The following is a 12650-nucleotide window of genomic DNA, read 5'->3' as shown; positions in this document are numbered from 1 at the left end:
AGAGAAGGATCCTGGAGTTAGACAGAACCTTGCCCCTTCCAGGAGCTGAACAGCCTCAGACAAATGATTTGCCTCCATGGGCCTCCTCCTCATCTGTGAACCTGGATAACTGCCTCTGTCCATGGCATTCAGTGCCCGGCACACAAAGCCCTCCAGAAATGGCAGGTATTAGTCAAGATTCCAAAATAAAGGGCAGAGACAAGCCCTAGAGCTGATCTTGTTCTGCCTCTTGAATCACCTTCCTTCAGCCACAAGTAGATGTGTCCCTGGGAAAACAGTCTACCATATGGAGATCTGTCCATGCAGAGGAGGGAGCATGTGCACAGAAGCAGGAAGTTGGGTTTGAATCCCAGCTAGCCTAGTTCTATCTCTGTATGGTCACTTCTCTTTGCTGAGCTTCAGTTTGCCCAATCATTAAATGGAAATGTTGTGAGAACTGGAAGCTGTAAGGGCCTGAGCATGGGGCTGGTGACTCCAAGAAGGACACCACTAAAGGCAGCTTCCTTCCCTTTCACTATAGGGTAACACAGAAGAAATACAACAAAGCTCTAGGTCTTTCTCAAGAGGTGAACTCAGTGGTTCTCCACCTTGGAGGTACCTGGGGGGACTTTAGAACTGTGGAAGCCTGGAGACCAGCAGAGTCACAGTCCTGGGCCTTTAAGAAGCCACAATGGGGGACAATTTATATTCCACAAAGTCCCTCCTTTTGAGTGTACAATTTTCAATGACTTTTTTTTATAAATTCAAAGAGTTGTGCAACCTTCACCCTAGTCCAATTTTAGAACATTTCCACCACCACCCCTCCCTAAAAGATCCTCTGGGCCATCTATAATCACCTCCTGTTACAGTAATGAGGATGATTTCAGCTCCTGGATGAATTAACATGCAGCCAAAATGGAAACCCACTGAATGTGAAACTGTGACTGGGAATGACCTGTGACTCCAAACGCCTGGAGGGTGTAAGGAGGGAAAGACCTGAGGCAGGTACAAGGATCTTGGAAGAAAGCCTGCCAGGGCCCGTGCAGGGCCACAGGAGGCCCCATCTATCCATAAAGGCACAAAGCCCAGAGACAGGTGGGAACAGAAGGAGCCTGATAGGTCAGAGGTCACAGGTTAGAGGACAAGATGACCATGGCTGTGTTCATAGCAAATCCCTCTTCACAACTACTGCTTCTAACTCCTACTCTTGCTTTGGTCCAGTCTCTGCAGAACCACACTGAGGGGTGATTGGTCAAGATGGGCAGGGTTGGAGGAGCTGTTCAAGTTCAATGAACGATCCCACATCACCACAGGGCCAACAATTGAGCAAAAGCATAGCTCAGGGCTCTTTTCAGCCAGCCACAAGGGCCCCTGATGAACCCCATTCTAGCACCCACTCAGGCTGAAGGGAGCAGACATACTCAGAAATAGGAGAAATGAGAAGTACATGATGGGGAAGAGGAAAGATCAGGTGTATAGGAAGGACAGCCTGGGGGAGGGGGCAGGACACCTGAAGTCTTCCCTTCACCCCCATATGCTAATCCCTCCCTGTGGGACCATAACCAATCTAGGCTTCATTCTTTTCATCCAAACAGTGAGAGAAAGTTTCTGATGGTTGGCCTTGAGATCATACAAAGCAGCCAAGGCTTGAAGCAAAGGGCCATGATGTGAAGAGAAAGGCAGGGGAGTGGGTAAGGCATGGGAAGCCTCTGGGCACATCTGCCAAACACCGGGCTCCAGCCTCTCCTTTTGCACTGTCCCCATCTGCAAAGACACAGCCAGGAGGCCCTGGCACTTGCATCCATGCTAGTGTCCAGTGGCCTTCATTCCACCCCAAAAGGCACAGCTGCAGCCCCCATCAGGTACCTTGCCTGGTGAGCACTCCGTCCCGTCCAGTGGAGGCCCCTTCTTGGTCTTGCAAAAGTAGGGGTTGTCAGGGTGACTGCACCACAGCTGCTTGCAGGGCTCAGATGTCCTAAACTGCATGGCAAAGGGAAAAGTTCACTAGGCTGATGTCCAGCTTTGACAAATTGCCTGGGGGCAAAGGACAGTGATGGGGAGAAGGGTGTAGTGGATCCTGGAGCTCAGGGCACTCAGAGGAAGCCTCTGTCCCCCATAACCTTCAGCTCTACTCTACAGCAAGTGCAGGTGGCCCCGGGCCCTCTCCCATCAGGCACTGAGAAGGAGCTGGGCATGATACACTTGCCTCTCATTTTCTCACTGTAGGAGCTACTCGGCCCAGAGTTTGAAGCTCTTGAGAGGTCTAAGCCCAAGATGTTCCCCAATTCCAGAAGACAGGATCTTGAGGAGACCCAGATGAGATTGTGACCCCCATCTCCTTCTAATGTGGTCATTGAACAAGGCCAGAGGTTGGTGACCTTATGTCCCAGATAGTCTGGGACAGGCCCAATTTCCTTACTATTTTCTCAGGCAGATAAACACTCTGCAAATACAGCATCTGGGACCTAAGATCCCGCACTCTGTTCTTCCATCCCCCAAATGGTGTTGTGTCAGACCACATGTCCCACTGTGGCCAGAAGAGTAGAGGAGGTGACCTCACACAGGCTTCTCTGGGCCAAGTAGGGGCCTTGGGAGGTGAGGAAGGATGCATTCCCTGCCTGCGGGTGGTAAACACTCAGGTTACTGAGGCTTGCCCTCAGAAAGCCCCACCCTGATGTGTCCCCTTCTCTGAGCCCCAGCCCACAGTTAACCCATTTGCTTCTCTCCTATAAAGCTCTACCTGATCTCCAGGGTTTCAAGGGATGTTGTCTGGTATCTGTGGCCTCAGGCATGAGGTTGGGAGTAAGAAAGTAACTCTCTGAAGAGAAGTGACTTGCAGGTGGAGGAGTAAAGAGTTAGAGCAAAATGACCCACCAAACCCCAGGGGTGGAAACTTTTCCTTCCCCAGACCCCAAGGCCCAGCATCTGACCCATCCCTCAGGTAATTCCCCAGGCAACCAGCCCAGCCAGGGCCCCATTCATCATCCGTTCTCGCTATCTGCTCCTTCTACCTTCCCCAGGAATAAGGCCTGCTCAAGCCCACTAAGCCTGTGATGGAAGATGCCCATGAGCCAACTATCCGAGGTCATACAAAGCCATGCCCTGGCCTGGCAGAGGCCAGGTACTCACTGCCAAGCAGGTGTGATACCCAGTGCCGAAGTCGAAGCGGCACTGCTCATCCATTGAGTAGTTGATCCCGGGCAGTTCCGGAGGTAGGGGCCATGTGCGCTCAAATGGGTCATCCAGGAGACAGTCATAGGAGCTGTAGTGAAAACGGGGGAAGGTAATCCAGACTGGGGGTAGCAAGCCCATAGCCCTCCCTTCTCAGGAACTGGGGCTTCTAATGAACAAGAAAGGCCTAGCAGGAGTCTGCACCAACACCCTGGACCCCAGCTGGGCCTTCTGAGGATAGGCTTCCTTGGACCCCACCCCCACCCCGTCAGTGACTAGGGGAGCCTGGTCTCTAGCCAAGGACAAGATCATCCAGACTGGACTTAGCTCCAACGGTAGCTGCCTTAGGAGGTCAGTTTTACACATATTACAGTATATATATGGCCAAGATTAGGAATTGATTTGTGGACAATCTGAGAACTTAACACCCTGAGGCAAAGTATTCCCAGTGTGTGTCATAGGAGGTCAGGATTGCGTGTCTGCCTCCAACTGTCTCCCCCATCCACTCAGTGCTGTTCTCAGGCCTTGGTATGCCACTCTCTTGGGCCTTGGGGAGACAGAGAGACTCAGCCCCAGTCCAGTGACTCTAATCCTTATTGTAATATTCCCTGAGGTATCCACAGATCCTGGTTCCCAGATCCAACCAAGCAGATTCTAATCAGCATATTTGAGGGATCTGAGGCGGGGGAGAAGGCTGGGGTTTTAGACTACTAGAGCCAGACTACTAGAGTCAGACCAAGCAGGTGACTAATGACTTGAAAGAATAGTAGGCCACCTGATCCCCAGCCCCAGCCCTGAGGCAGGTGACTTACGGAAGATAGCGGCTGAGCTCCAGCTTGCTGCAGCGGGACCAGTGGAAGCGGTGGAAGGCGGCCTGCACCAGGGGAGCCATGACACTGCCCAGGCTGGTCTCATCCGCACAGCCATTCCCCTGCCCATCATGTTCCATGCCCAGCCTGAAAGGTAGGGGAACAGGAATGAGCCCTGAGTCATGCTGAGGAGCCCAGGCCTGGGAAGGCAGCCTGAGACAGGAGACCCAGTTCCAACTAGGAATTCAAACTTTATTCCTTGGCCTGGGTTTCCCAATCATGCATTAAAGTAGAACACTTCTGTCTCTCTTCAAAGTTGCTGGGTGGGTACTGCCCTAGTATGTGTGTGTGTGTGGGGGGGGGGGGAAGTGGAATATCTCTCTTGCTGTACAAGTCTTTACTCCCCTCTTCTTTCCACCTTGCTACCAGTCCCCACCCTCTAGCTTCTGAGGCCAGCCCAAGACCTGCTCCAGGACACCAGCCCCTGCTGCACTGTCTCTAAGATGGCTTCTGCAGCAAGGTCCACCTGGGCTGCCATGAGCAACTTGTGCATGCTCACTGACTTGCCACCAAAGAGAAAGCCTCTGAGTGCCAAAACAGGGTTTCCTTTCATCCCATTCAATCTCACTCATTACACCCCTTTGCATGCCAGCCTCTTAAACTCCCCCAGATCCTGTGGGGCATAGCACAACGCTCTGCACATACAGACATCTACCCTGTGAGGGTGAGGACTGAACACTTTGTTCTTTAGAGCTGACAAAACTAGACATCCTAATTTCTTAAATATTCCCAGGTGGCCACATCTGGCCTTGGCCACTAAGTGGATGCTTGACCTTATCTCTCCCCAGGAAGAAGCCTCTGCCCTATGTAGGAAGACAGGCTCCTGGCTCCAGCATAAATGGGACCATAAGTTCCCACAGCATGGAAGGGACTCAGAGGTTTCCCTGGAGTCAGCTCCATGTCTCAGGAAGACACAGAGACTCAGGGAAAGAAAGCAAGGTCAAGGAACTGAGTATGGGTGAAATCCAACAGAGCTGAGGGAGTCCCTTGCTTGGCTCTGTTCCTGTAGACAGACAAGGCCAGTACAGAACTACAGTGTGTGTACAGCACTACCTGATATAGTGGACAGTAACTCCTGGGTTTCTGGACACCCTGTAGCTTCCTGAGGAGGTTCTCTACCCTGGTCTCCACTGTAGCCTGGCACATGGCAGGGGCCTAAGAACTATTGGTTGAATGAATGAATGAACAAGGAATGTGCTATAAACAACAACTAAGCCCACAGAGCCGGAGTCCTGTACCTGGCCCACTGTCTGGGCTCTAAGTGTGCCTGTAAGGCCAATAAGCAGCAGTGCCAGGGTAGGCAGCTGAGGTGACAGAGTAGAGAGAAGCCAGGGATAGAGACCCAGGCAGCAGGCTGGGCCTATGGCAAAACAGCCACTGAGCCTCCCTTTTCAAAGGCAGGTCTGATCCCCATGACCTGGCATTGGGAAAGCCCAAGGCAGGCACAGAACTGCTATGGTCCCCTTAGATTTCTCCTCCTGGAAGCTGGACCCCCTCCTCTCTGAGCTCTGAAACCGTGGACAGCCAGCTCTCAGGCATTTCCCAGGACTCTGGGACCACAGCCTGACCTAGGCAAAGCCTTTTCATCCACAAGACTCTTCAGAGTTCAAGGCACAGCCCACAGCCAAAGAGCCACCACCTGGTGCCCACCCTTCTGGTACCACTTACACGTGGCCAGTCTCATGAGCCACCACAAAGGCTGAAGAAAAGCCATCCTCATGGTTCAGAGCACAGCTTCTCAGGGGGTGGCACATGCCAGTGACAGGTGCATATCCTGACAAAGAGAAAAGAGAGCAGACAGAGATCACAGGCAAGTGAGGTGAGGTATACAGAGGTCTGTCCAGCCCAGCCCCCACAGCGACATCATGACCTTGGAATGGCTGGAGAGTTTCTGTATGCTTGAGAAATCCCCTCTTGGCCTATAGTTCTTTTCTTTTTTTCTTTTTCTTTTGTTTTGGTCATGAATTCTGGGACTGGGCACTGTCCCTCAGCTCTTCAGATCAAAGCCAGCATTCTACCTCTTGAGCCACAGCGCCACATCCATCCTTTTCTGCTTATGTGGGGCTGAGGAATCGAACTCAGGGCCTCATGCATGCAAGGCAAGCACTCTACCACTGAGCCACCTTCCCAGCCCCTATAGTTCTTTGTGGTGTGTTGGCTTTTCTTCTGAACAAGTTATGGAATTTCCAGGCAGGACCCAAGCCTGCACACTCTACTTCCAAGTTCTCTCTCTGCCTCCAGTCAACAAATAAGCTTAAAATACTTTCTATCTAAAGGCAAAAAATGGCTGTGTTGTATATACTACAGGGAGCCAGTGGAGGTGCACACCTGTAACCCCAGCTTCTCTTGACACTAAGGTAGGAGGATTCCTTATCCCATAATTTTTTTAAGTTTAAAAATATTTTTGTGCCAGTTCTGGGATTTGAACAGAGGCTTGAGCATTGTCCTTTAACTTTTTCTCTCAAGGCTTGTCCTTTATCACTTGAGCTACATCTCTACTTTCAGCTTTCCAGTGGTTAATTGGAGATTAGAGATTCATAGACTTTCTAGCCTGGGCTAGCTTTGAACCATGATCCTCACATCTCAGCCCCCTGAATAAGTGGGATTTTGAGACCAGCCTGGGAAATGTAGAGATACAGTATCAAAAATAAAAATAAAACTCTTCTAAATTCCATGGAGAACTCAGATAATCCTTTCTCTCCTGCCCTCCAGCACATCCCACTATTAAGGCAGGTGTAAGTGGACACAGAGATTAGATGGTTAGATTAGGGCTGGGCCTGAAGGGGCAGAGTTCAAGGAGGAAAGTGTCCGGCAGAATGGAGAAAGGGAAGAAAATGGTTTCCACTAGAGGGCTCAAGGGAGGAATGGCTTATGGTAGGAACAGAGATCCAGCCAAGGTACAGACAGGCCACACAGGACGGGGCAGGGCAGCAGGGCTGACCTAGAGCCACAGCCATGGCCACCACACACTAACCACTGCTGTGAGTGAGACCTACGCTATCAGCCTGCTTTCAAAAGCAACTCAGGCTGGGATGTGGCTCAATGGAAGAGTATGTGCTAAGCAAGCATAGGTCCGGGGTTCAATTTCTAGCACCCTCTCCCCCCAAAAAACTCATTTACAAACCAGGAGAGCAGGCTGAGCTGGGGAAAGCCTCTGCAGTTGACCCGAGGGAGCTGTCTCTGTCTCAGCTTGTGGCTGAAATGATCTTCCATCAGGTTTTGTTTAGGAGAATTTAATGAAAGGCTGCTGCAGGAAGGGGTTTAAGGCCTTTATTGTCCTAGAGCTCTGGGATTTTATGTTATATTCCATGTCATTGCATGCATAAGTGTGTGCCTATGTCTGCGTCTGTGTGCTTGTACATGCGAGCATATGTGTCTGCAAATCTGTATGTGTCTACACATGTGTGCAAGTTTCACATCTGCATTTGAGCACATGTGTGTATGTGTGTATATGTATCTGTATACCATATTTGGGCTTCATGGTTCAGATAAGGATTGGGTAGGTATGGCTATCTGACTCATTTCTAGCACTAAACCAAAAAAAAAAAAAAAACCACAAAGCCCTCAACATGAGGTCTGGAGAGTCTGTTTAGTCTCAAGTCTGTCACTTTGCTGTTGTCATGAGCAAGCCTCTTCACCATCCAGTGTCTCAGTTTCCCCTTAAAGGAAAGCTATGCAAGTTTACAGATGCTTACTGTTGTTAATACTCTGTCACAGGCATTACATGTACCTCTGAGTTCTGTGAGCAGCTTCAAACTGGAGGAAGGCATATGTTACATACAATCTTCCCCATTTTAGTGTTGAGAAAACCCAGCAACTGAAGAGAACTCGGATCCCCGCACTAGTGAAGCATGGGCTCCTATTTCTGCAGCTGACATAACCACACATGAAGTGCCCATAGGACACAAGGACATGATGTGGGCAAAAGCACCTTGAAGGTCCCTTTGAGACATAAGGCCCAGGACCCAGGACCGGACCAAGATAGTGGATTCATGAGTAAGGACCTTCTCATTTGTCCTGGCCCCCAAGAAACCATCCAATGCTCATCCATCCATATGTCCCTCCAGCTCCTTTCTCCTCTACCTTCCCCACAGCCCAGCCCAGAGGTTCTAGCTGTGCCCAGCAGGCTGCATACTGGCTATGGCAAATACAGTACCTTGCATACCTGAGGGCCCAAAGTTCTGCCGGGTGAGGAAGACAACGTGGTCATGGTGCTCAGTATGGCTGGGGTCCTGGCGCTGCTGGGAGTGTGCCCAGCGACATACCTGCTCCAGGCTGCGGGCCGGGTTCCCTCGCTCAATCAGGCTCAAGGACTACAGGTGGCATCAGAGAGATGATAGCAGAGTGGTAAGAGCTCCAGACACTGTGAAGCTCTCCTCCCACATCCAGGTGGGAGTTCTGAGGCCCAGGACTTCAGTGAAGGCCCCAGAGATCACCAGCTATTACCACCTGGCATGCTGCTGGCACACAGCCCTCTCTGCTTCAGGGAGTACTTGTGTGTCAAGCCATGCACTGTGCCTTACAAGTATATTAGAAACCACAACTAATCCACAAGGCAGGTGCTGTGCTGAGTACTTCCTTGGACTTGATATTAATCTCATTCACGGCAGCCTTAGAGGAAAGCTCTGTGTCTATCCCCCAATTTAGACAGACTAAGTGCCAGCACCCCCAAGCCAGGACTTGTCGTGGTCATTACCTCCTCTATTTCCCTCTCAATTCTTTAAGAAAAGGGGGACCCCCTTTCAGGGCATTGGATGTCCATTTTTCCACTGAAGGAGCCTGGAGTTCCTGCTCCCACCGCCAACGTCTGCACCATAGAGTACTGATTCTGATTCTGGAGACAGTTTCTGATCCCGCACTGGTGGCTTCCCAGCCAGCTGACAAGCAGGACTCACCTGTCGGTATCCCACCATGATCAAGCGGACGAGGGCAATGTTCACGTGGGCCCCCAGGGATTCATCATGGTAAATCTCATCCACCTGCAAGGAGTGTAGGCACATTTTAAGCAGAAACAAGCATGTACCAGCACCCTATGGTGTGCCAGGTCTTGAACTAAATTCCTAACAGATAGTTCCCCTTTCATCCACCAGGTCCTTTTCAAGTAGGCATTCTCTCCCCCTGTGTTATAGGTAAGGAAACTTGAGGCCAAGAGGTACAGTGATTTTCCCGAGAACATGCAGCAAAGAAAATTCAGAGCTAGGATTCAAATACTGGGCAAGCTCAATCTTGAACTCTTTTCACAAAGCCAAAGTCAGGTGGGATGGAAAAGATCTGGTCTCACACTCAGCCCCTGACCAGGATTTTCATCCTTGCAAATCTCTGAAGAGCCTTTGCCAGAAAGGTCAATTGACTCGGGGGACCTCTGCTCCAGCTACTTGTCCTGATATCCCTGTGCAGCCTGTGTACCTTTCCAGCCACCACTGGGATGATGTCCGCCCTATGTGCCCAGGCTCCTTGTGCAGGGAATATCTAGGGGCCATGCTCAAGGGCCTTGGAGCAGTAGCTTCCCATAACCTGGGAGCAGGTTAGAAATATAGTCTTTGTTCCCACCCCAGTCTCTGAATCAGGACTTGCATTAGTACAAGATGCCCAGGTGTTTCTTAGACACAGTCATGCTCAAGGAGCCCTGCTCAGGACAAGTCCTTCCTTTTACAGGCCCAGGTACCTCCACAGTCACTACAGAATTCAACCCATGGTACTGCCCTTCCAGAAATGACACCCACACATGGCTCTCCCAAGGATATACACTGGATACTCTAGAGTATCCCATTGGGTACTCTAGCTTTTTCATTTTAAATAACATTTCGCTGTAAAATAAAATTTTGAAAAAATTCAGGCCACGTACAAATGTCTCACAACTGTAATCCAAGCTACTCAGGAGGCTGAGATCTGAGAATCATAATTCAAAGCCAGCTCGAGCCAGAATGTCCATGAGACTCTTATCTCTAACCACCAAAAACATCTGGAAGTGATGTTGTGAATTAAATAGTAGAGCACTAGCCTTGAGCAAAAAAAAATTGTTCAAGCCCAACAATTAGCACAAGAGGAGGACAAGTAGGAGGAAGAGGAGGAGGAGGAGGAGGAGGAGGAGGAGGAGGAGGAAATGCCAAAAGAAGAAGAAATAATCTACTAGTAGCCAAATAGAAAATAAGCACAAAGCCAGGCGCCAGTGGCTCACACCTGTAGTAATCCTAGCTACTCAGGAGGCTGAGATCTGAGGATCGTGGTTCGAAGTCAGCCCAGGCAGGAAAGTCCGTGAGACTCTTATCTCCAATAAACCACTAGAAAACCGGAAGTGGCGCTGTAGCTCAAGCAGTAGTGAGCTGCCTTGAGCTGAAGAGCTGAGGAACAGCACCCAAGCCCAGAGTTCAAGCCCCACGACCATCCAAAAAAAGAAAGAAAGAAAGAAAATGAGCACAGTTACTAGATTCCTGTGATGTTTGTATGTACATATGTGTCTGTGTATGGCTGTTATTTTACAAAATGTGCTACTCATAGTCTGCTTGCTTTGAAAACACAACTAGCATCTTTAACAGCATCCCTGATGTCTGTCTGGGCTGTACCACTGCATATGTAACAAACCTGAAAGAGCTTCAGAGTCTTGGAGAGAAGAGCCTGCCCAAGAGGAGCACTCACTTGCTTAGCCAGTGTTAGGACACAATGCAGAAGCAGCTCTGGAGGAGAGTTCAGGGTTCAAACCCCAGCCTGGCCCCTTTATGAGCTAGGCGGCTTGGGCTATAGCAGAGAACTCCTCAAACCTCTTTTCCTTTTCGGAAACACATAAATCTTGGGCTTGTTGGACACAATTAGCAACAGTGATGGAGGCCGAAGTGGGAGCCAGCCTGTGTCTCCTGCCCACACAGCTTCCTGGATGCTAGGATGGAGTTTCTGCCTGTGCTTGTTCTGACCATCTCCCCTATGCCCTTCAGCCATCAATTCTTTCCCACACACAGAGGCAAAGCAACCAACCTGTAACCCACAAAGGGACCACTGTCTACCAAACGAAACAGGGCTTTCATCTACGCATGTGTGAGTGCCATGGGGAGAGGAGCTGGACACCTGCTCCTGGGCTGACACACCTCTGCCAGGCCAGCCTAGGACACAGCCAAGCTGTGGGAATAGAGGCACACATGCCCCCACAGTGCCCAGGACTGGCATCAATCCCAGGGCATGAATGTACACAACTCAGAGCTGCCAGCATCAGGCTTCCGCCACGGGCCTTCCCAGCACCCATGTCTGGATCCAGTCAAACACTAAGAACAAAGCCTAGCACCCCACTGTGGGCAACAGACCCTGCCAATCCCAAAGCATGACACATAGACCCACAGGCACAAGGGTCCAGCCCTCCCCCCTCTCCTCCCCCAGCAAAGCAAGACTTCACAGGGAACAAAGTGCTCCACAGCACAAAGACGATTTCCTCCTCAGCCTACATGCCCACACCCAAGTCTCAAGGAAGGCTTGGCCCAGGAAGACTGCAGGTCCACTCAGCCCTACATGCCCCACACCCATGCTCCCTAGCTGCCTGAGGATGCCCTGCAGCAAAGTGACTTAAACAACCTGGCCTCCCACCACCCCCAATGCCAGGCTGCAGCCTTCCTTCCACACAGGGACATGGCCAGTGTTGGGAGGAGGAGTCCTCCAATGTGCTTTGGAAAACAGAAAAAGAGTCTGGCTAGGAAAACATGGGAAAGGCCCCCTCCCATAGAGGTTCACACCATCGCCATTAGCAGTCCTATATGAAGTCCCTTAGATAACACATCACCATGGCCACGAGCAGTCACATATGCGGACGCATGGGCAGCATATCATGGCCCATTGTCCTTGAAAGACTTGCACATAAACAGTGGACTCATTGGACCTGGAGGCGTATGCTGGATAGGGCATCTAATTAGAGTGGCTGTACAACACATGAAGAGCTTGTCTGGGCTTCTTGGAGCCTCTGATGGGGTCTGGACACTGACAGGGTGCAGAGGATGTCCAATGATCTTGAGAGTCACATTGCTCTCTCCTACAGACATCTTATTAACCCCTGTACCACACATCCCTGGAGGTGCCTTACCCTAGGACCCCTCTGAGTCTTTTCTTCAATAAACCTTTGCCATTTTACTCCTCCCTCTGTGTCTGCTGACTCATTCTTCAAGACCCTAGAGACCAAGGACCTGAGCCTAGTGTTGAGATTTTTCAGTATCACTTTGAGAGCACACCAAGAGTGGTTCCTAGCCTCTTTTGTGTACCACAGGTACCCATGTTAAACCCAATGCTTGTCTACAGAGAAGATATGAATCACGGGGCAGGCATCTGCTAGAGCCCAGGCTCTCTGCATCAGTCAGCCCTGCATCCATGGGCTCAACCAATCATGTGCTGAAAATCTATAGAACAAAGTTGTCTATATTGAACATGTATACTCTTTCTTGCTATTATTTACTAAACAATACAGTCTAATAACTATCTACATAGTTATTACATGCAATAACTATATTGCATCAAGTACCACATTAATCTCGAGATGACTCAGAGTGCCAGAGAACCATATGGATTACATAGGATATTTATGCATCCATAGATATTCATACTTATAGGGGTCTTAGAACCAATCCCCCAAGGATGCTGAGGAACAATAGTACTCATCTC

General features: G+C 50.2%; 1 protein-coding gene across 1 annotated transcript in view; it reads right to left on the bottom strand.

Annotated features, from left to right (window-relative positions):
- Adamts14 (ADAM metallopeptidase with thrombospondin type 1 motif, 14) overlaps nt 1-12650 on the bottom strand; it is a 63930-nt gene that overhangs the window by 19651 nt on the left and 31629 nt on the right. Inside the window, exons 5-10 of the mRNA XM_013017063.1 lie at nt 8915-8998; nt 8185-8332; nt 5688-5793; nt 3963-4106; nt 3109-3241; nt 1846-1959 (exon numbers count right to left, since the gene is read on the bottom strand). Coding sequence (XP_012872517.1) covers nt 1846-1959; nt 3109-3241; nt 3963-4106; nt 5688-5793; nt 8185-8332; nt 8915-8998 — 729 coding nt within the window. The remainder of the gene's footprint in view (nt 1-1845; nt 1960-3108; nt 3242-3962; nt 4107-5687; nt 5794-8184; nt 8333-8914; nt 8999-12650) is intronic.

Source organism: Dipodomys ordii, unplaced genomic scaffold, assembly GCF_000151885.1.
Source record: "Dipodomys ordii isolate 6190 unplaced genomic scaffold, Dord_2.0 Scaffold34, whole genome shotgun sequence".
Lineage (NCBI taxonomy): Eukaryota > Metazoa > Chordata > Mammalia > Rodentia > Heteromyidae > Dipodomys > Dipodomys ordii.
This window is presented reverse-complemented; position numbering and strand designations above follow the sequence as displayed.